Below are 24978 nucleotides of genomic sequence, written 5' to 3'. Positions count from 1 at the left end.
AATGGTTACTTGTACTATCAGCTTCATCATTTGGACGTCTTAAAAAAATATTATTATTATAATCAATCTATTTTTAGAAATAGTTAGATTTCTTTTATAAGATAGTAAATATATATATATATATATATATATATATATATATATATATATATATATATATATATATATTTATTTATTTATTTATTTATTTATATGACAAACATGCTAATATGGAATTTTTCATTTTACTTTTTTTTTATTTTATTATCTTTTTTGCACTGTCACTTCAATCTCTTTTTATGTTCATACTAAAATTTAATCACAGCTGTCCTTGTTATGGATTTTTTTTTTTTTTTTTTTTTTTTTTTTTTTTGCGCTTTGTAACTTCAATCTCTTCTTATGTTCATACTAAAATTTAATCACAGTTGTCTTTGTTTTTCTGTTTCGCAGATCTTATGTTTCTACTCGGACAATAGTGTTTTCATCACTTTCCGGAACTAGGTTTATATACCTTAATTATGTTTATGCACCAAAAACTAAAAATCACTCACTAAAATCCATAACCCCAAACACATCAACCATTTCGTTTTCCTTTTCCTTAACATAGAGCTTAAAACAAGAAAAAAAAAACACACACACAAGCATCTAAAGCTCAAATCCATAAGATCTAGACCTAGCAACAAACATTTCACACAAAAACATTCTTAAAAAAAACACAACCACCCAATCCTAGGTAGCAATATTATGATGCATTATCGGTAGATCCTCCACACGAACCTTAACCACATCACTCCTTATACCAATATCCGTAGCATACCGAGTAACACAATACGTAGCCACACTCGATGCTACAGACGCCGTCTTAACATAAACATTCGTCTTCACAAGCTTAACAACAACCGAAAGAAACCCCACAAGGGGCCCATCAATGAGGGACGCCACCTGTCCACTTTGACCCATTGACTTTTTTCCCGAAACAAGAAGACCAGTTTTACAATATATCGCAAAATCCTCGCAATTGTTCTTGAAAATGTTGTAGCAACCAAAGCCTTTGTCAAGGAGGTAATTTGCGCGGTAGAGGACGGCCCCTGGCGGGTCGCTGGCGGCAAACGTGCAAGTACCGCGGCGGGCTTTGACGAAGAACGAGGCGGGGTTGGTGGAGTATTCGAAACGGTAGAGGACTCCACCGGCGAGGAAACAGTCGAGACAAGAGGTTATAACTTCGTTGTTGTTTTCGGTGTGAGTACAGTTAGGGCATGGGGTTAGAGAGGGTGGTGACACTGAGCTGACCATGAGGACATCGAGAACGGATGATGTTCCTACTTTTGGACCGTGTCTCGTGAAATGGATCACTTTTTCATCACCAATGTAGATACCTGTCAGTGTCAGTGTCAGTGTCAGTAACACCATTAAATTAAAGAACCAACATTAACAATTTAGTATTAACATATTACATTGTGATAGTCTACTAGATGAAACTAAAATCAAATAAACTAAAAACAATTAATAATTAATTTATGAAACACAAATATTGAACATTAAGTATTAGCAAAAAAAAATTAACAATTAAGCTTTCATCCTTTAATAGCTTGAAGATCCACAATTTAAAACAGTGTGCAGTGTGACTTGTGAGTCAAAAGTCAAAACAGCAAGAAGATTAGAAGGTGGTTAAAATAAAAGGCGACAACATTAGTTTAACAAATTATAATCACAACACCAATAAATAGTTGCTGAAAACATATAAAATAAAAAAAAAAATCATCATAAAAATAACAAAACAATCAAAAATCATGTAAATAGGACTATAGACCCATTAACCTTGATCTAAATCTTCCTAATTTGTTTTTTTAAATTAATATAACAATAAGATAAGTTATATAAAAAAAAAAAAACATATTTTTGGAATTCAGATAAAAAAGAAGTTATCCCCAAGATCCACATAAATGATCAAATCAACAATAGATCCGAATTGGAACCTATCGAAATTTGATGAAAATTTTAGAAAACTTCCATAATCATTACTCATTTGCAGAAATGAAAACGCGAATCCATCAGTAAAACTACTTAAACGAACAGCTACAAGAAAGATTCGTACATAAAACACAATCGATTACAAAAGGAACAAAAGGTAATCGGAAACTAGGGTTTTCAATTAGATGTAATAACGTAAATTAGATCTGTCGTATGTCAAATTAACTCGATTCGAAACAGAGATCGATGAAGAAACAAAACAAGTAGTAAAAAATTGAGAGAATAATACCATGATGAGCGTAAATATAAGCAGCACGCCATGAATATATGTGATCTCCTGGCTTCAGACTCTCTCTGTCCACTCTGCATTGCGAAAATCAAGTTTCTTCATCAAATTTTTCACCCACATATTCGTGGAGCTGAATTGTGAAGCTGAATCTGAAGATTAATGGAAAAGGTCTTTACCTGTTAGAGAGCAAACCCATCTTTTCTTCTGAAAATGGTGATCATGGAACCCTTCATGTTTATTTGTTATTTGTTCTCAGGAAAAGTTAAAGTGTCCTTTACAAGATTAATAAAACATTGAAAGTTAAAGTCTTGGTCTTAAAGTAATGAATATATTAGTATATAAATGGTCTTTAAAAGTAATATCTTTAGTCCTTTTATTTTATAATTCGGATAGTTCTTAGTCATTTCAATTTCTTGCTTGAGTGACTGAGTGTTTCCTTATGGGTTCATTTTGTGTCATTTGGTGTCAATTTTATATAAAATTACTATTTTAGTCTTATTAAATTTAAGTGGAATTTAAATTTGATTATTAATTAATTATGTTTGAATGTTATTTAAACCAGATTAAAATTTTAATATTATCTTGAATTTATTTTAATGAGAAAATTAAATTAAAAAAAGTCAAGAACATAAATTTAAAAGCTTAAATTTATTATATGATATTATTTACTATACGTAAAATGTTAATATCACATGTGCCCTCACATGTTAATAATAAAAGACATTGTCGTTGCATCAAGACTAGGCTCACCCACTCTAATACGCGGTTTAAGGAATTCTCTTTGATTCTTAATGAAGTCGGTTTTTAATATGTTTCGCACTTACCTCCCTCACCACCTATAATATTTTGATAGTGGAGTTACCGAAAGGGTTTAATTGGATTTTGTCTTTCAAGATTAAAAGTATTAATCAAGTAATAAAACAAAATAATCATGTTTTATATAATGTAAAAATGTGAGTCGTGTGCTTCCCATGAAAACGCACATTTTGGTTATATTATAATGATGGAGTGTGTGTGATTAACCTGGACGCCATTTGTGAGAATATAATTTTAAATGATGATTCGCTCATGAAATTATATTGTTGATGGAGCGTGTGTAGCTAAGCGGCATATCAATATTAAAATAATTTTATGTCAAGGTTCAAGCAGTTTTGCATGGTTGGTTCACCATTTATTTAATGGCTTGTGGCATCTCCATATTAAATTTGAGATGAACCCAATCGAGATTAACATGTCATTGAATGTTAATGAATCTCAAATGATCTAGGAGTTTCAAAAGTTTGAAATTGGTAAGTTGTTTTGCCTACCTAAGTAACTTTGTTGTATGTTTACGACATCCTTTTACACATTGCAAAGTGAAATATGGATCATGGCCTTGTTAATAATTTATTTAGGGTTAAAAAATATTTTATGGACAAACTCGATCTAACTAAATTCATTTCATCTTGTAGATGTCGAATGAAACCAATCTTCCTCCTCCTTCTCCTCCCACACCTAACTCAAACTTTTCGCATATCTCGATCTTGCATGAGCATTCGAAATGATAAAATCACACACAAGATGACAACCTCAACAAATCTTTTATTGATTAAACTAAGATCCGGTTGGTTTTCAGGTACTTACAAGAGAAAAACCTCACTACAATCACACTCACACTTAATGAATTACAACATAACCTAAATATAACTATGAGATTACAAAGAATGTGAAAAAACAAGAACTCTGTGAACCCTAATCAACAAAGAGAACTAGATGAAGACGAGAGTGTATGAAAGTGAACAAAAATGAATATTTCATTTGATTTACACTGAGCTGCTAAAATATATACTCCGAGTAAAGAATCGGGGCTAGTATGGGTAAAACCCATATCAAACCCTTACCCATTAACCAACCCAAAGTTTGTGTGTTTTTGTGACTTTGAAGTAAATGAACCACAATCCTGCCACAAATGATATTTACAGAACATACCCTCCAACAACCAATAACTTACAAATTCCAAACAATTAACTTATTTTTAATAATGTTGATCTTGCACCTTTATACCAATATTTCAACACCCTCTCTCAAGATAAACATTGAGAAGAAGCAGAAATCAATTTGAATTAAATGGATCACAGAGACCTAACATATTATAAAGAAAATTATGTTGTCTTATATTTAATGGCTTGATTAAAATATCAGCTCTCTGATTTTCTGAAGCAATTTTAATAATTTTCAAAACACTATTTGAAACTCTATCTCTTACAAAATGAAAATCCATTTCAAAATGTTTTGTTTTTTTCATGAAACACATGATTCAAAGCTAATTTAATAGTTGAATCATTATCATAAAAAACTTCAGTGGGAATCAAAATTTTAAACCCAAGATCAAAATACAATTTAAGAATCTACATGATTTCACAAGTAACAGAAGCCAGTGCCTGATACTCAGATTTAGTAGAGGATCTTGATGTTGTATCATGTTTCTTGCTTTTCCAAGAGATAATAGAGTTACCAAGATTAACACAGTATCCTATAACATACCTTCTAGATGAAACACCCCTTGCCCAATCAACATCCACATAGGCACTTAATGAATTAAGAGCATCTTTTGCAATACTCATGTCTATTCCTGGATTGAGTTGTAAATACCTCAACACACGAAGATCCACATTTAAATGAGACGTCGTAGGTGAATGTATAAGTTGGCTAAGAGTTTAAACAGTAAAAGATGTATCAGGTCTAGTAATGGTTAAATATATTAATTTGCCAATCAATTTCGATAATCTGTAATATTAGACAAAATATAATATTTATCATCAATACCAATGTCACTTATAACAATTTTTAAATCAAGAGGTGTCTTAACAGGTTTACAACCTAAAAACCAAAATCATGAATCAATTCCAAACAATATTTTCTCTAAGACAAACAAATACCATTTTCAGTATAAAGAACTTTAATGCCCAAGAAAAATTTCAACTTCCCTAAATCTTTAATCACATATTTTGATTTAAGAAAGTTCTTAACATTTTCAATCTATTTTTCACAATTTTCAGTTAAAACAATGTCATCAACATAAACTACAAGAATCACAGTCGAATTACCTTGATTTCTAACAAATAATGAATAGTCATTTATACTCTGCACAAAACCAAATTCATAAAGAGAAGCACTTAGTTTTTCATTCCACTTCCTAGGTGCTTGCTTAATACTATAAAGAGATTTTAACAGTGTACATACACGATTATCACCTCGAGTATTATAGCCTTGAGGAAGAGACATATATACATCTTCTTCAAGGTTACCATATAAAAAAACATTATTCACATCTGGTTGGTATAAATTCTAAGAATTATTTATGGCTAAAGAGATTACCACTCTAACAGTAACAATCTTAGCCACTAGAGAAAATGTCTCCTTATAATATATTCCTTCCTTTTGACTATATCCTTTAGCCACTAATCTGGCTCTGGCTTTATATCTTTCAATTTCCCCATTTGACTTATATTTTATTTTATATACCCACTTGCAACAAATGGGCTTTCTATTTTGAGGAAGATAAGTTATTACCCAAGTTTTATTACGATACAAGGCTTCCATTTCATCATTCATGGCATGAAACTAATTAGGGTCAGTAGAAGACTATAAATAATTCCTAGGTTCAACAGTCTTGTTCAAATTAGACACAAAACAAAAATTCTCAACACTTAAACAGGATTAATTTACAGACCTTTCTATACCATAGTTATGCTTTCCTTCTACAATATAATCATTAAACCTAAGTGGCATTCTAGACTCTCTCTCCTATACCTTCTAGTACTTATAGGATCACTAGTGGATGATTCAGTATTTATAAAACCACTTCCCTCAGGTGAGCTTGACACACCTGGACCAACCTCCCGAGATAGAGTCACTTGCACCATGCTATCCTGGCTGCTAACACTAGCGGGCTCAAAAGGAGTAGCAACACTAGTGTCATCAGTCTTGTGGCTCATCATATGTGAACTGGATTCAGAATATTCATCTATAAAAGATGAATGATGGATATCATCATAGGTATAGGTGTGAAAGGGATTAGAATTAAAGGTTTCAAAAAAAGGACAACAAGTTGTTATCATTCAAATCCTTTTTCATTTTAAATGGAAAAACATCTTCAAAAAAGATTACATCCCTGGAAAAGAAAACAAAATTATTGTCAAGATTCAAAAGTTTATAACCTTTTTTCTCACTAGAATAACCAATTAAAACTCACTTCTGAGATTTTTCACCAAACTTATCAGACATATTCAGTTTCAATGCAAAACATAAACAACCAAAAACTCTAAGATTATTAAAATTAGGAGAATATTTATAAATCCTATCAAAATGAGACTTCCCTTTGAAAACAAGTATGGGGAGTCAATTTATAACAAAAACAGATGTTAAAACAGCCTCACCCCAAAACTTGAGTGGCAGACCAGATTGGAAAAGTAAAAATCTAGAAACATTTAACAAATGTCTATGTTTCCTTTCAACCACCCCATTTTGTTGTGGGTGTAACTGCAAGAAGTTTGATGAGTAGCACCATTTTTATCAAAAAAGGTTTTAAACTGTTTATTAACAAACTCAATACCATTTTTAGACCTAACAATTTTAACATTGCTATTAAACTGATTTTTCAAAAAATTATAAAAACAAAGAACCAATAAAAAAACGTCAGCTTCAGATTTTAACAAATAAATCCACACACCATAATAAAATCATCCACAATTGTTGAAAAATAGTTAAAACCATCATAAGTAGTAACCCTATAAGGACCCCAAATATCTATATGAATAAGATCTCCTAGAGCAACAGACTTCTGTTCACTACATTAAAAAGTATCCCTAGAGTGTTTAGCCTTGTGACATACATCACAAGCTATGAGGGGCTCATAACCAACAAAAAGATTCTCTCTAAGCACATTTGGAGATTGAATTTCAGTATGTCATAACCTATTATGCTATGTAAGTTTAGACACATTGCAAGAAGAGCTAACGACAGAGAGTCCTTTACCTGATGAACTAGTTCCGTCAAGGTAATAAAGACCCTCGAACTCATTACCAATCCCCACATTCACCTTGGATTGTGAATCCTGAACAAAGAAATTAGATTCATCAAAGACAACATAACATTTATTATCCTTACAAAGTTTATAAACATACAGAAGATTTACATTAAAATCTGGAACTACAAAAACATCAAATAAGGTTATAGATTCAGAAAAATTCATATTTCCAAGTTTATCCATTTTTGCAGATGTACCGTTAGGATGGTCCACCCTTAAATCAAGTTTAGAACAATCAACAATATTATTAAAAAAGATTCATTTCGTGTCATATGATGATTTGCACGTGAATCTATAACCCATCGTTTATTAGAAACAAAGGAATTACAACAAATACTTGTCATATTTGTTGCAGCCTCAGTAGTTCCTTATTTTTCATTTATAAGACGAGAATTTTGAATATTGATCTCCAGTCATAAAAAACTTGTCATTAGAACCATATGTTTTACATTCTGATATGGGACCATCAGATAAATCAGAAACAACAATATTATTACTAAGTATCGTTTTATTTGAACTTTGAGTATCATTTTTTAATTTAAAATCTTTAGGATAACCTATAAGTTTGTAACAAAGTTCAATAGTGTGACCTTTGAGACCATAATTTTTACATTACAAATTCTGATTACTACGAGATTTGAATCTTTTTTATCATTAAATTTACCAACAAAAGCAGTTCTTGAGACCTTGTAGAAGTTTGACTAATGAAACCATTTCTTTGATGTGACTCTTCACGAGAAACAATAGAAAAAGCAGGTTTCACATTAGGAAGTGGTTCCATTAGTAAGATGTGATTTTTAACTTGATTAAATGTGTCATCAAGACCAGATAAGAATTGTATTAATTTCATTAGCTTAGAATGATCATTTAATTTTACAAAAGGAGCACAAACATATTCAGTAAGATTAACAAGCCCATCAAATTCCTTCCATAAAGCATCAAGTTTGCTAAAATACTCAAACACATACATATCACTTTGAGTAAGAGAATTAATTTTCTGATGCAAATTAAACACAATAGACCCATCAACTTTATGATATGTTTCATGTAATTCAAACCAAATGTCAGAAGCAGCTTCACTACAAGCATGGCTAGAATAGATGGACTCAGAGATAGAACATAATAACCATGAACATTCAACAACATTTATGCGTTCCCATTTATGAATCTTGACCTCATCCTCAATAGGTTTAGGAAAAGTTTTATCAGCAAACCCTAATTTGTTTTTACCCTTCAAAAGCATATCCAGATCCTATAATTTTCAGTTCCAGTACGTTTCATATTTATTATAGAAACGACTCCATTATCAGAAGGATGCATGGACAAAGGATCATCATCATCATAATCATAATGATCGGGTTTAGTGCCAGAAGCACTGAGAGTTTCTCCCACCATGATTACTACAAATTATGTGACAACATAAGTAGTTCCCAAAAAAACCATATTGAGCAATATTCCGAACCACTGAACTGCATACGTAATCAAGGAAAAGAATACAAAAAATAAGTGCACAGTGCAAAGAAACAAGAAAAATAACACCCAAGACAAATAACCCGAACAAACGAGTGCGCGAAAAACTTACAACCTCCTTAGAAAAAATGATCTACAAGCACTTGTGTTGTTACCATTAGATCTATCATTTGTTCCCAGCAGAATTTAACACTAATGATGATCGGACATTAAAATGCCAGAACACCGCCGATCTGTCAATCGTTTACACAGATCTTAGAATTGGACGACTAAGTTAATGTTGACCACCAGATGATAACACAAGGTTAACACTAGTGTTTACTTTAATCAGTCGTTTACAACTAAGAAAATGATGACCAATAGAAGAAGATCAACCAAGAACACAACCAGCAAAGAAGCCCAAAAAACGAGGATTTCTGAGACGAAGAAACCCTAACACAAAAGAGATCGAAAGATAAACAGAACCACAAAAAAACCAACACAAACCCTAGATCAACACATATCTAGACAATAGAGAGAAAACTCTAGATCTACAAAAACATAGACAAAGAGACAGAGAGAACCATATCTACACAGACCTAGATAAAGAAAAACAAACGAATGAGCTCAAAAGGGCTCTGATACCATAATGATAACGATAAAATCACACACAAAATGACAACATCAACACATATTTTATTAATTAAACTAAGATCCAGTTGGTTTTCTAGTACTTACAAGGGAAAAACCTCACTACAATCACACTCACACTCAATGAATTACAACATTTACCTAACTCTAACTTTGAAATTACAATGAATATGGACAAACAAGAACTATATGAACCCTAATCAACAGAAAGAGAACTAGACGAACATGAGAGCATATGAAAGTGAACAAAAATGAATATTTCATCATATTTACACCGAGGTGCTAGAATATATACTTTAGGTAAAGTGTAACATCCCAAAAATACAGGCAATTTTTTTTTCATTTTTAGTTACGTTATTATAAACCAACAATATAATAAATCATCCGTAATATCACGTCATGTCAAAACCAAGTAGAAGTAATCAAAACATGTTATCACAAAACAATATCAGAGTGTAATCCCAAAGATCTCACGTGCGGAAAACCATAATGTGATGCGTTGCGATCAAGCCAGCTCCTCTCCTTTGAAACAAAGTACCTGAAACACATAACACATAGCACGATAATCCCAAAGATCTCACGTGCGGAAAACCATAATGTGATGCGTTGCGATCAAGCCAGCTCCTCTCCTTTGAAGCAAAGTACCTAAAACACATAACACATAACACGGTAAGCACGCATGCTTAGTGAGCTCCCTAAAATACCATGCACAAGTAATTAGCCACTCGAGGCTATAACTTTGTAAGACCTTCCGTTCAATGTGTTTCAGTGGAACCCTCCAGTCCCATAGGTCGTTAAACCCTCTGGTCCGGTCATAGCTCATTGGAACCTTCAGTCCGGTCTGGCTCGTTGTACCCTTCGATCCGGTCTGGTTGAGAGCCTTCCGACCTCATAGTTCGTTGGACCCTTCGATCGGGTCTAAGCAACAAATGATACAACATACAATACATATAACACAAACATATACAACTCAAACAAGCATATAAGACTCTTTGGTCACACATAGTTACCACTCTAGGTAAAGTATAGTGAGAAGACTCACTTGGCACTACTGAAGTCCCGCAGACTCAATCCCACATTGCTGAAGTCCCGCAGACTCAACCCCAGCTACGAAATGACAGATTCCCAAACTGTCAACACCCACATAACACCCAATTAATAATTGGATCTCACTACATAACCATAAGTATATACTTGGATAATTACTGCATTACCCTAAGCTTGGCTTATTCAAGCCCAAGGCCCAATCCTTAGGCCCAAAGTCAACTAAGAATCAAAGCCTAACATAATGTAATCATTAAGGCCCAAACTATGGCCCATCTATAGCCCAATTTTTTAAATTGGGCCCAAACCCCTTACATGGGCCTTACTCTAGGCCCATTAAATTATTATAGTTCAATTGCTTGCTCCTGGATGACCCATTATCATCCCAGTCACCTAGGCCCAATAGAAAGGCCCAACTCAAATTAAGGTTTCACATAAAATGATGATTAAGGTTAATTTTCCTACTTAACCCATTAAGGACTTAATCAACTAAGGACTTAATCCATTAAGTGTTGGATAAGGTGTCTAAGTCCATAACTACTTCTGGTATGTACTTGACCCGACCCGACATGGTCCATTTGGGTTGCATGACACCATGCAATTTGATAGACTAAATGAGAGAAATAACACTTGTGGTTATTAATATATTATAAGTTCTAATATATTAATAATATTATTTAATTAGTTTGAACATGAATTAATTTAGAATTAATTAAGTGATCAAAAGATAACTAATTAAACATATGGGTTAATTATGTAAATCATCCATATCTTGTATAGTGGGCTAAGAGGCTCCATGGATAATCAAGTTGGATTAAACCCATTGGATGCTCCATGGAGGCTCCATGGGAGTTACAAACCCATGGGTCATGGAAATGAAGAGTCATGACACATTAGGGTTTACATGGTGTAACCCTAGATGTGTCAACACTATATAAAGTTCATGTTTCTCCTAAAATCGACTATGCATGCATACTTGAGGGCTAGAGCCAATTTTTAGAGTGTTATACTTTCTCTCAAAGTTTACTCCATAGCATTTGGTGTTGTTTGAAGCATTTGAGGCATCACACTTGGGGTGCTAGGCTCACAAGGTTTCAAGGATCAAAATCAACAACAAGGTATGTAGTTCTATCTTTTATTCAAGTTAAAATTGTTCACATGTATGCTAGATAGGATCATAACCTTGGAAATCAACTTTTCATGATAATTAGACAAACATAGATCCAAGGTTATTAGGGTTGCATGTACACTTAGGAAGTGTTAGAATGCTCAAAACCCATCAGTGGTATCAAAGCCTAGGCTGTTTGTTGATTATTTGTGCAAACTATTAAAAAAAATCATTTTTCTGTTTTCTGCTCGTATGAACCCGCCGAGTCCATGGGGGGGGGGGGGGGGGACTCAACGAGTCCATGACGAAATGCAAGCTACTCGTCGAGTTTGTTCTTGCACTCGACGAGTAGAAGCTGCAATTTTCAGAATTTCGATTTTAGTTGTTGGAAATGGATTAGAAACATTACCCTAAATTGTTTTGGTTCTTGTAAACATGTTTTGGATGGAGTAATATTTATGCTAATCCATTTACAATAACAATTATCAAAAATTACAAGTTTTAACTGTAATTTTTTGATTTATGAAAGTGTTCATATTCATGTTCTTGTTCTTATGATGTTTAGATGATCATAGGAATTGTTTGTAACCTATGTGGTAGATTAATTCATGATCATTATGTGTTTTAATGGAGTCCATAACTTTTCCTCAAGTTATAGAAAACCAAAAGTCACTTTGTTAAAAACCATTAAAATAACACATGAGTTATAAAAATGAAGAGTCTTCATTTTTAATACTCTACTAACTCATAAGTTACAAGAAATGAAAAGTTATGAAAGTTCACAAAACTTGCCCTCAAGATTTGGAACAAGTAAAGTCTTGATTAAAACTCTAGTTCCAACCCTTAGAATTTTAAAAGTTAAAATTCAACCCTTATATTTATAATATTTAAGTTAATAATGATAATATATATATATATATATATATATATATATATATATATATATATATATATATATATATATATATATATATATATATATATATATATATATAAGATCAAAGTCGTCTTACCGCTAGTACGCCTCATTCACGAAGCTAGTCTATAAGGTGGGTATAAGGTTGTTACCTATAAAATGGCAACTTAATGGCTGTCCACTCTCACCCACCGCTTGCTTGACTGGTGGAGGGTCGTTAGCCGAACGGGTAGGACAATTACTTAAAAATTCTCATTAAAAGTATAATGATTATTATAAAGTAACTAAATGTTTTATAAATTCCCAATCTTAGTTACTTTAGGAAAAATGTGAATAAGGTGCTAATCCATGAAATTACACTTTGCACCTTGTTTAAGTCGTTGGTGGAGCGTGTGTGGTTTATCGGCACACTAACTTGGACTTAACAAGGAAGGCAAAGGGTGACTTAAGGTTTTTAATGAGGTTGGAAGGAGTAAGTGTGGTTTACCGGCACTACGATTAAGTGAAAAACATTATGGGTACCAGGTAATTTGCATGGTTACTTCACACCTTATTTTGTGATCCTCGGTATCCCAGTCACAAAACATGAAGGGCACACTTGAGATTGAAACATGCCATTGAAAAGTTCAATGAATCTCAAAGAATCTAGGAATTTCTAAAAACCAAATAAAACCTAATAATTTATGTTTCGTTTTTATGGTGGAAATTGGTGAATCGTCATTCACCTACCTTTCAAATATGTTATAACTTGGATTACGGCATCCCTTTTCTAGGTTATAATATATTGTGATGGGATCCTAGCCTTAATATTACATTTGGGTGTTTTATTAAGGACTATCCCTATATCTAAACTAAACTTACTTTCTTCCTTTCAGATGTCTTCCAACAATGCTACTCCTGGCTTAAACCTTACTGGCTCCTTCTCTCTCATGAACCTTTATGGGAAAGCCATCTTTGATGGATCTAACTTTACTGACTGGATCAGAAACATCAGGATGGTCACTCGTTAAGAGAACAAGGAATATGTTCTTGACAAGGAGCTCAAGGTGCCTGAGCCAACTGCTACTCCTGGGGAGCTTGCTGAATATGAGGTTCATGAAAGAGATGCTACCAAAGTGGCATGCATCATGATGGCCACTCTGACAACCGAGCTCCAAAAGTCCTATGAGGGCTACTATCCTTTTGAGATGCACCAGGATTTGATGGACCGCTACCATCAGAGTGCTCGTCAAGAGCGATATGAAATCATATCCTCTATGATCACAACCCGAATGAAAGATGGTGAACCCATCACAAGCCACATGCAGAAAATGCAAAGGTATATGGATTGATTGATGAAGTTGAATGTGAAATTCCCTGAGGAGTTAGCAATAGATATTATTTTTCACTTCGTACCTTCGTGTTATGATCAATTCTGCATGACATACCACATGAATAAGGAGGAAGTTACAATTAGCAAACTTCAGGGACTCCTAAAGACCACAGACTCAAGTCTTAAAGGTAAGTCGGTTGTGACCACTCCTACTACTACTCCAAACTCAGCACCTATCCTGGAAATCGGGAAAGGTAGAGGGAAGAAGAGAAAGAACCCTTCGAAGGGTACCAAGGGTAAGACCCTTGATGGCTCCTTTTCTAGCGGAACCAAGAAAGGTTCTGTTATACCTTCTTCTGATCCCAAAGAGGCTGAATGCTTCTATTGCCACGAAAAGGCGCACTGGAAGCGTAACTTTCCAAAGTACCAGCAAGATTTGAACGATGGGAAAGTTAAACCCAACCATGCAGGTATTTACACTATCTTATCTAATAATTCACTCTATTCTAACTCTTGGCTCCTTGATACCGGTTGCGGTATTCATATTTGTTCTGAATTGCAGGGACTAAGAAGAAGTGAGAATGTGGAGCATGGAAAATAAACTTGATCATGGAGAATAGGAAAGTTTCACCTGTCACCAAGATTGGAGTTTATACTTTGTTGCTTAGTAGTGGATTTACTTTAGATTTGAATAAATGTTGTTATTCGCCAGAAATGGCAAGAAATGTTATTTCCTTTGATGCTTTGTATAAACAAGGTTTTACCTTTTCTTATGATAATGAAATTGGTGAAATAAATGCTTACTTTAATAATGTGTTTTATTTTAAAGCATTACCTTGTGATGGTGTGTATGAAGCTGTGTCTGTTGTAGATAATTTAGGAAATAATGTATTATGTATTGATTCTACTAATGATAATAACTTGGATAAAGCATCATTATGGCATTGTCGTCTTGGACATATAAGCAAGAAACACATAGGCCAACTCCAAAAGGATGGAGTTTTGGAATCATTTGACCTAAAGTCAGATGATAGTTGTGAATCATGCTTACTTGGAAAAATAACAAAGTCACCCTTCACTGGTTCTTGTGAGAGGGGTGAAGGTTTGTTGGGTCTTGTACACACATATGTATATGGACCCTTCAAAACTGCCACAAGGGATGCTAATCGTTATTATGTGACTTTTACAGATGATTATAGTAGATATGGATATGTCTACTTAATCAAGCATAAGTCAGTGACTTTTGAAAGGTTTAAAGAGTTTAAACAGGAAGTCGAGAATCAATTGGGCAGGAACATTAAGATGCTTCAATCTGATCGTGGTGGTGAGTATCTTAGTACTGAGTTCCTCTACTATCTAAGGGAATGTGGGGTTGTCTCACAATTGACACCTCCCAAGACACCACAGTTGAATGGTGTAGCTGAGAGGCGTAATCGAACCTTGTTGGACATGGTTCGTTCCATGATGAGTCGAGCTACGCTGCCAATCTCATTTTGGAGGTATGCCTTAGAGACTACCACCTATATCCTTAATCTGGTCCCTACAAAGAAGGTTGCCAAAACACCTCATGAGATGTGGTCTGGAAAAGTTCCTAGTCTAGCCCACATCAAGGCTTAGGGTTACGAGGCTTTCGTGAGACGCAAGACTCATGATAAGCTCAAACCTCGAAGTGAGAGGTGTATTTTCATCGGCTACCCACAAAAATCCTTTTGTTACCTCTTCTACCGACCTAGTGAGAATGTGGTCTTTGTAGCAAGGAGGGCTGTCTTGAGAGAGAGAGAGAGAGAGAGAGAGAGAGAGAGAGTTCATAAGCCAAGGAGACAGTGGGAGGCTAATTTACCTTGAAGAACTTCAAGAGTCAAGTGGTGAAGGAACCTCAAACCCTAGCAGTCAACTTGAGGAGGAACCTCCTGTTGATCCTATTATACCTCCAATTGTACCTTTGAGGCGTTCCACAAGGGTTAGGAATAAACTGAGCATTACTATGGTTTCTATATTACAGCGGAAGGTGAGACACTTATCAGTGATGGGACACTGGTAAGTCTGGATGAACCTAACAGCTATGCGGAAGCCATGGCAGGCCCCGATTCTGCTAAATGGAAAGAGTCAATGGATAGTGAGATACATTCCATGTATGATAATCAGGTATGGGATTTGGTTGACAATGTGCCAGGTCGTAAGACAGTTGGGTGCAAATGGATCTTCAAGAAGAAGACCGACATGGATGGTAATGTACACACTTATAAGGAACGACTGGTTGCAAAGGGCTTTTCTCATACTCTAGGAGTTGATTATGATGAGACCTTTTCACCAGTAGCCAAGATTAAGTCTATTAGGGTATTGTTAGCCATAGCTGCATTTCATGACTATGAAATATGGCAAATGGATGTCAAAACCGCTTTCCTTAATGGAAAGTTGGCTGAGGATGTTTACATGAATCAGCTAGAGGGTTTTGTCAGTACAGAGTACCCTAATAGAGTGTGTAAGCTTGAGAAATCCATCTATGGATTAAAGCAAGCACCTCGCAAATGGAATATTTTCTTTGATGAAAAGGTCAAAGAGTTTGGCTTTTCTAGGAGTGAAGATGAATCTTTTGTATATGTCAAGGCTAGTGGGAGTATAGTTAGCTTTTTGGTGTTGTATGTGGAGGACATACTACTCATAGGAAATGACATCCCAACTCTGCAGGAAGTTAAGTCCTGGCTTGGGAAGTGTTTCGCTATGAAGGACCTAGGAGAAGCTGCCTATATTCTAGGAATAAGGATCTTGAGAGACCGGAGTAAAAGACTAATTGGACTTAGTCAGATTACCTACTTGGATAAGGTGTTGAAGATATTCAACATGCAAGATTCCAAGAAAGGAGAGTTACCCATCTAGAGTAACACTAGACTGAGTAAGACTCAGAGCCCGAGTGCTAAGGATGAGATAGCAGAAATGAGTTGGGTGCCTTATGCTTCGGTAGTAGGCTGGATCATGTATTCTATGACCTGTACTCATCCTGATGTAGCCTTTGCTTTAAGCATGGTTAGCAGGTATCAGGGGAATCCTGGTAAGGCTCACTGGACAGCGGTAAAGAACATTATCAAGTACCTGTGAAGGACTAAGGACTGGGTCCTTACCCTTGGTGGGAGTGATGACTTGAGAGTTGTACGGTATAGTGATGCTAGCTTCCAGACTGATAGGGATAATTTCCGCTCTCAGTCGGGCTGGTTCTTTACCTTAAACGGAGGAGCAATCTCTTGGAAAAGTTCCAAGAAGGAGACAATGGCTGATTCAACTTGCGAATCAGAGTATATAGCGGCAAGTGAGGCGGCAAAAGAGGCTATGTGGCTAAAGAACTTCATTGGAGACCTTGGAGTTGTACCAGCTATATCGAAGCCCGTAGAGATTTTCTGTGATAGTGAAAGTGCAGTTGCCTTAGCAAAGGAACCAAGGGATCAGGGGAGATCCAGACACATTGATAGAAAATATCATTTCATCAGACATCGTATAGAAGAATGACCCCTCGTGGCAAAGAGGGTATCATCGGATGAGAACCCGAAAGATCCCCTCACGAAGGGACTGTGTAGGGTTAAGTATCTCCAACATGCTAGGAGCATAGGGCTGAAGGATGATATTAGTCTTAGTAGTTAGGTAATTGTGAAATTTGTAAATTGTAATTGACATTTGATGATGAATAAAAGGTTTGTTTATTTATGAGTAAAGTGTTGTTATCCCTTGTCAATCGTTTACTATTATTTCTTTTGCATGTTTTGACTTCCAGAATATTTATGTTGTTTTACATATTATTCAAATTATCCACAGTCAGTCATATGTTGGAAGTAGATATGAAGTTAGACTGTCATGAGTTGGTTGTAGAGGTCTAAGATGTTGGACATGGCCTCAACACTCATGAGTGCTCATTAGTTATGAGTATTGGATTCAACCCACGCTCGCTGGTATCACTTCATGGAATTTATCTCGAGCGATTGCGAGATGGTAATATCATATAAGTCTTCAAACCTAGAGATATGACTTGTTAATTATGAGTTAGTTATGCATTGATCGTGCGAAAATGCATTGGTAACTCGATGTTATAAAACGTGCATTTTTGTGTAATTTAACAAGTAGTAGAACAAGCATATGAGTTGAAGTTTATTTGTTCCTTCTTGGATTAGAAACTAATATCTAGGCCCCTCGATGATTTTGTTTTGATGTATGTACCAGTCCCGGTCAGAACTAAGTTGATGTGTTCAATTAAGTTCTTTGTCAAACAAATCGGAAATTGGGAAACAAACTGTTGGACAATAAGACATTGTTCCATGTATTTGTCCGACTGATATCTAGAACAAAAGATTATATGATCACTTATCTTAAATGGCGTATCAACATCTTCTCAGTTCCGAGAGACCTTGAAAGAGCTACGATTGCTGATCAGTTCCTGAAGTATTTCAGTGATAGTTATTAGAATTATCCAAGTGGGAGACTGTTGGATAAGGAGTCTAAGTCCATAACTATATCTGGTATGTACTTGACCCGACCCGGCATGGTCCATTTGGGTTTCATGGCACCATTGTGACAACCCGAAATTTATTCCGTCATATTTAATCCCTCATTCCGTCAATAAGCCTTGTTTTATTAAACTGTCCGTTAGCCTTTATGGAAGTGGTTAATTAATGTGGGAATTTTATAATGACTTGCTAAGGGTTGAAAACAAATTAGAAACACCCTCATTAATCCCTTGAAAAGTTCTAGTTTCAACCAAGTCAAAATACGACCACTTAATCGGGTGCGACCAAAAGCACTGTTTAGTGGCAGTATCGGGTAGATTTCCACTGAGCCCCAACTCAAGCACCTATATAAGGGAGAGTAAACTTCATTTATACTCTTTTCACTCTCTCTCTACACTCTCTCTCTCTCTCTATAACTTGTTTTCAAGTCAAAAACGCTCGTTTCGAGCCCCAAACTAGTAAGAAATCTATCCTAACTTGTTGTATAGCTTAGTTAACACGCAAATTCGTGTTTAAGACATCAAATAGGGGCAAGATGATGTGTTTACGGCCCAAGAACACTCTTGGACCGTGAACACCCTTAAGTGGGGTTTTTAAGCCCCAAAACCCCTCCAAACTACCCCTAAGGCTTAGATATGGCTAAATGACTTACGAAAACAGACTTAGAACACCTTGAACTTAACTTTTGGGGAATAAAATTGAGTTTACTGCCCAAGAACATGCTTGGGCCGTAAACTCCTTTTCATGGGTAGTAAACTCAAATTCTAGTGTTAGAAATGCCCTCAAACACCTCCTATGGCCTTGGAAAATGTCTAGAAGCAACCCCCATTGAAGTAAAGGCATTAAACATCAATTAAACCAAGGAAATAGGAGTTTACGCCGTAACCCCCCCTAGAATTGGTCCATGGGCCGTAAACTCCCATTAAGTGCCCAAATGATGCCCTAACTCCTTCTTTTGACTTGGAGAAATGCATAGAACTTTATCCTCTACCATTTAAGACCTCAAAACACAAAAGGAAAGGGTTAGTAGGAGTTTACAGCCGTAAACTCCATCTTTACTGTCGTAAACTCCCAAAAATGGTCCATGTGAGGCCTTAAACCCTTTATAAGCCCTAGATTTGAGCCTAGCATAATTCCACGAGTGATATAAGACCTTGAAGCATCCTAGAACACCCCCACCATGATTTTACGGCCATAAAGTCATGGGGAGTTGGTCTTAGGGCCGTGAACTCTATAAAGAGTTTACTCTTGAAGAGTAAACTCCCTATTAGGCCATACATGCCCATAGATGTTACCCGGAACACCCCTATCACTCAATCAAAGTGTTTTCCGCACTTTAGGATGCGTATACGTGTTTAATTAGTATTATATTTACTAATTGTATGTAAACATATGTTATGATATGTTAATAGGTCACTAAGTGTGTTCAAGTCTTTACTTGACACCGAGCACCCAACCGGCACCTTCGTTCGATCCGCTTACAACAGGTGAGTTCATACCTCTGAATTAACCTTTTAAATGTTTTTACATGCTTTTATGGGGGGGGGGGGATACAAGTTAAACATGCCAGTGATCATATCAATCACATGTGATTGATAACCCGCATGCACAAGGATTCATTACACTGTTAACTGTTTTACCAAGTATGATACTGTAAATGGTTTTCTAAAACGTCTTTACTTGTTCAAAACTTTTCTAAAATTGACTCTCACGCTGTATGTTTTTATTCAGATTCAGTTACAGCAGTATTTTAAACAAAGGATTTCTTTACCTATAATGCTTTATCAAAGTTTCATTTAAAACTTGTTTATCAAAGGATTTCTAAAGGTTTTAAAACTTATTCTACAAAAGAATACCAGGTCGTGATTTTCTTAAATGTAATGGTTTTCCAAAATTTCCATCACAGTTTTCGTCCATGTGTTAATACTCCTACTTTGTTAGATACTACTGCTTCGTTATACTTCTACTTAGTTTATGCTCCTACTTAGTTAAATACTACTACTTTGTTAACGCTTTTACTTCGTGATACACTTTTACTTCGTAATACGCTTCTACTTGTTAATGCTCCTACTTCACGATTTGCTTCTACTTCACGATACACTTCTACTTGTTAACGCTTCTACTGCACGATACGCTTCCACCTATTAACACTCCTACTTTACTAATGCTACTACTTCACGAACCACTCCTACTTTAGTAATGCTACTACTTCGTAAACGCTTATACCTTATTAGCACTTCCACTTTGAGAAACGCTTCTACTTCATGAAATACTTCTACTCTGTTAACGCTTCTACTTAGTTAAATGCATGCCTGTGCTTGTATAGTTATATAAATAATGTTTAAAGGACTTAGGAAGGCTAGTTCGCCCTATTTCCTTTTCTTCGTTGAGATGTGGTCTGGTGGGATCGGATATCCATCCGAAGGTCGTTTGATCATTAGTTATACATTATGTATACAAGCATAGACATATAGGTTTACATTGGCCAGTTCAGTTGTGAGTCTTTATCACTTGTCCAATATTTTACATCAGATCTCACTATACGAGATGCATCTTTAGGACACGACCTTCTCCGTTGTCTAGTTGGTAACCAGAGTCACCGGTAGGGAGAGCGGGCATTTTGTGTATAGATCTATACGGGATTGACACCCCCGCACCCTGATTGCTAGCTACAGTCCACGACCTACCAAGCCAAGGGGTGATAAATGTCACATTCTTTCCAATGCTTGCAGGGCGTCAAGTTCTCTAGTGTCTATCAGTATGGTTACGAGTATCTCGGGGTTACCTTATAATTCATGGCCTTAAGGTAACGGGAATTAACACTGTATTCACTGTTTTTAGACCTTGCTAGACGTATCATTCATTTGATACTGTCTGGGGTCTGTGTCTCCTCTCGTTAGACTGAGTCAGGCGCGTCGTTCATTCGATACTCTCCTGGAGTCTATGATTTCTTTTGCCTTAGTTAGCAGTCTTCACTGCTGGGGAATATGTCATTTTCCCTGATATTCTCCTACTTTCTTTAAAATCAATACCATATTTTGATAATGATAATGTTAAGGGAAAAATTACGTTTTACAACATAACTCTGTCCAGTCTCGGTAAAAGACTGCTTTTAATTAGAAAATATAGGATTTTCTGGAAATGACTCTAATTCACTGTATACTCTAAAACTACTACTTATATAAAGTTATTTGGATAAAATGACACTAAATACTTATGAACTCACCAGCATTTGTAAAAATGCTGATACTCGCTTTCAAATAACTTGTATTCTCAAGTCAGCAATAGACAGGTACATCTCAGGCGCTTTTGGTGAAGACCGTTTAGTACCAAGTTGCATCTACATTATTACTTGTATTACTTTGATGATTCTATACAATATAAACCGATGTAAAACTATTACTTTTAATGCAATGATTGTTGTAGTTTGATATCTATACTGCATTTGTTGTGATACTTGACATGACGTCATCCACCCCAGAACGTTTCCGCCGTTCAGGTTTTGGGGTGTGACAACCATGCAATTGGATAGACTAAACTAGAGAAATAACACTTGTGGTTATTAATATATTATAAGTTCTAATATATTAATAGTATTATTTAATTAGTTTGATCATGAATTAATATAGAATTAATTAAGTGATCAAAAGATAACTAATGAAACATATGGGTTGATTATGTAAATCATCCATATCTTGTATAGTGGGATAAGAGGCTCCATGGATAATCAAGTTGAGTTAAACCCATTGGATGCTCCATGGAGGCTCTATGGGAGTTACAAACCCATGGGTCATGGAAATGAAGAGTCATGACACATTAGGGTTTACAAAGTGTAACCCTTGATGTGTCAACACTATATAAAGTTCATGTTTCTCCCAGAATCGGCTATGTATGCATACTTGAGGGCTAGAGCCGATTTTTAGAGTGTTATACTTTCTCTCCAAGTTTACTCCATATCATTTGGTGTTGTGTGAAGCATTTGAGGCATCACACTTGGGGTGCTAGGCTTACAAGGTTTCAAGGATCAAAATCAACAATAAGGTATGTAGTTCTATCTTTTATTCAAGTTAAAATTGTTCCCATGTATGCTATATAGGATCATAACCTTGGAAATCAACTTTGCATGATAATTAGACAAACATAGATCCAAGGTTATTAGGGTTGAATGTACACTTAGGAAGCGTTAGAATGCTCAAAACCCATCATTAAGTCCATCATTCTTCTAAATAAATCATATGGTGTGATTGGGCTTAACACACAATTCCATTCCAATGGCCCAAAAGTGGGTCCCAATAAGTCCAAGCCCATAAATCAAATATTAGGGTTTTCTAAACCCTAATTAGGGTTTCCAATCCCATCTTAGCCCAATAGGCCCAAAACCAAGTCCTTAAGCCCATTACGGTTTTCCTTAGGTCAATTTGGGCTTTTGGGTCCATTAGGGCTTCATTGGGCCCATTAGGGTTTAATAGGCTAATTAGGGTTTTAGTCCTTTGTCCAAACATCCAAAAAGCAATCCCGACACAACTAAGCACACCGCCACCCGATATGGCGGCCGGTGGCGGCAACCACCATCTCATGGTGGTGGTTTGAGGTTTCTTGCATTATTCTTTTGGCTTTTACAATTTACAATGAACTCCTAAAATAATCACACACACTACACTAAAATAAACACACGCACGCAACCAGCCTTGTGGTGGCGGGTGGTGGCACGCGGCGGCAGCCATCACCTCACGGTGGTGGTCATGGTTCTTGGTTTTCCAGCTAACCAACTAATACATATAACATCACACTCATCAAAAAACACTCATACACATACTAAAACACACCTACATGGCGGCACATGGTGGTGGTGGCTGTTCTCAGTTTTTCCGACCAAACAAACCACCCACAACACACACAACATGTGTTGGACATGAAAAACACACCCCATGGACATCTCGATCGCAGAAACATCGGCGGTTGTGATGACAGTCACCACCTCACGTGGTGGTGGCGGCAGTTTACCTTGCTTCCCTGCCCAAAATAACACAAATATTCCATTGTTAGCTCTGCAATCAGCCTATAAAGGCGAACACATGCACAATCAGCCACCTACAAGGTCACAAAACATTGTCGGAACGCCACTGAATGGCAACCAACGGCGGTTACAGCCTCAAACAACTAGAAAGAGGTGATAGATGGCCTTACCGTGAGCATTTTGTTCTCACTCGACTTGTTTCCGACGGTCATAGTTCTGACTTCGTTCTTGGTGGGGTTTCTTCGGCCGTTCGCGACTTAACCGGAGCAGCAGAGGAGGTGGCGATGGCGTTCAATGACAAGGTGGTGGAGGCTAGAATGGTTACGCCTGGTGGTCTTGATCAATCGGAAATGAGAAGGAAGTGTGCGGTTGGAGATTTGACAAGCGGCAGAAAAGAGATCGTGAGATGGTGGCGGCTGTAAACGAGGCTAGGGTTAGGGTGGTGTAACGATATGGAACGGATGGCCTGATTTATCACGTGTTCATACAAACTCCATGCGAGTTTATCACTTCCAACCCCTCCATCACATAAACTCTTCAAAACAGCTCCATAAGTTACATTTTAGCTCCTATCACTCCCAATTCCTTTCAAATGAAGTTTGAACTTTACTCTTTAGCCCTCCACATTCTAAATTCCTTTCAATTTAGGTACAAATTCTACCAAACAGCCCCCAATTCTTAATTATGACATATTCAGCCCTTCCACCTCATTTCATTTTGAATAAATTCCAAATAATTACCATGGAGCCCCGGACTTCATAAAATTATAACATTTAGCTCCCAAAACCAACACCTCACCGAGTATTATGGATTTTAGGGCTACTACTCTTTAATAAATTTTATCTATTTATTTATTAAATAAACAGGGTGTTACATAAAGAATCAGGGAAAATATGGGTAAAACCCGTATCAAACCTTGACCCATTAACCGAACCAAAGTTTGCATGTTTCTATGAGTTTGAAGTAAACGATTTGTGTTAACACGCTTTCTCAGGCGTATTAAATAAATAAATTAATCACTGTTGGTTACAATAAAAATATGGCACAGGGAAGCAGGGTCGAATCCTCAGGAACACAGCCTAACGGTCAATACCTTTTTACATCATACACAATCTAGTCAAAACATAAATTATTAAGATGGGGGTTTTTTAAATTAAACTAAAAACTAAAATTGAAGTGAAAATAAACCAAATGAAAATCAATAATAAAAACGATTTCAGCTCTGCTGCGACTTTCCTAATCATGCAATCATTTTGGTTATTCAAAATATGTTCTATCTAAGTTGGTACCAAGAAAAACTAACAAGCTTCAGTATAATCTCTTTTACCTAAACTGGTTAATCGAAACAATCTCTTTGAATTAACCATAACTTTTTACTGTTCAATTAAATAAGCTCTTAATTAAATAAAAAAAAGCAGCTTTATGATTTGTGTAAAATTCCCAGCAATATCCAATACTTCTCACAAGCTCGGAAACGTAAAGATATGATTTTTACAGTTTATATTAATTTCAATCCCAAACACGGAACCAATCTGATACTTGTTACTTTTACCAATTGACAAGAACAATTACGGATTCTATTGACTGATTAACTAGATTGATAAAACCCTAGCTAGGTGATCAGACTAACAAGAATTTAAAAGCAAATGTTCATTAAGCTCAAAACGTAAAAATATAGATAGAA

At 35.8% G+C, this 24978-nt stretch overlaps 2 protein-coding genes across 2 annotated transcripts; both read right to left on the bottom strand.

Annotated features, from left to right (window-relative positions):
* Positions 1–516: 516 nt before the first annotated feature.
* Positions 517–2550, bottom strand: LOC145031386 (protein LEAD-SENSITIVE 1-like). Its single transcript, XM_078979929.1, has 3 exons — positions 2416–2550; positions 2240–2313; positions 517–1355 (listed from the first exon to the last, which is right to left on the bottom strand). Exons 1-3 carry the CDS (start codon positions 2433–2435, stop codon positions 709–711), a joined length of 741 nt encoding a protein of 246 aa, XP_078836055.1. The 5' UTR covers positions 2436–2550; the 3' UTR covers positions 517–708.
* A 2076-nt stretch (positions 2551–4626) lies between these two features.
* On the bottom strand, positions 4627–23387 carry LOC145029996 (uncharacterized). Its single transcript, XM_078978438.1, has 16 exons — positions 23381–23387; positions 23094–23290; positions 22956–23046; positions 8604–8707; positions 7994–8559; positions 7416–7521; positions 7239–7334; positions 6714–6870; positions 6474–6597; positions 6327–6392; positions 6032–6226; positions 5597–5702; positions 5306–5362; positions 5158–5257; positions 5020–5098; positions 4627–4927 (listed from the first exon to the last, which is right to left on the bottom strand). The coding sequence occupies exons 1-16, from the start codon at positions 23385–23387 to the stop codon at positions 4627–4629; spliced, it is 2352 nt and encodes a 783-aa protein (XP_078834564.1).
* Between the last annotated feature and the right edge of the window lie 1591 nt (positions 23388–24978).

Source organism: Lactuca saligna, chromosome 2 (genome assembly GCF_052625555.1).
Source record: "Lactuca saligna cultivar CGN05327 chromosome 2, ASM5262555v1, whole genome shotgun sequence".
Classification (NCBI taxonomy): Eukaryota; Viridiplantae; Streptophyta; class Magnoliopsida; order Asterales; family Asteraceae; genus Lactuca; species Lactuca saligna.
Note: the sequence above shows the minus strand (reverse complement) of the source record. Positions and strands in the feature narration are given on the sequence as shown.

Excerpts from the sequence above, each read along its gene's own strand:
- LOC145031386 (XM_078979929.1), bottom strand. The coding sequence starts at position 2,435 with ATGGGTTTGCTCTCTAACAG. Across the intron at positions 2,314-2,415 it reads ATGGGTTTGCTCTCTAACAG|AGTGGACAGAGAGAGTCTGA; the intron begins GTAAAGACCTTT and ends TTCGCAATGCAG. Across the intron at positions 1,356-2,239 it reads TTATATTTACGCTCATCATG|GTATCTACATTGGTGATGAA; the intron begins GTATTATTCTCT and ends TGACACTGACAG.
- LOC145029996 (XM_078978438.1), bottom strand. Across the intron at positions 8,708-22,955 it reads GCCACCACAAGGCTGGTTGC|TAATCATGGTGGGAGAAACT; the intron begins GTGCGTGTGTTT and ends CATAATTTGTAG. Across the intron at positions 5,363-5,596 it reads AGATTGTTACTGTTAGAGTG|AGTATAAATGACTATTCATT; the intron begins GTAATCTCTTTA and ends GGTTTTGTGCAG.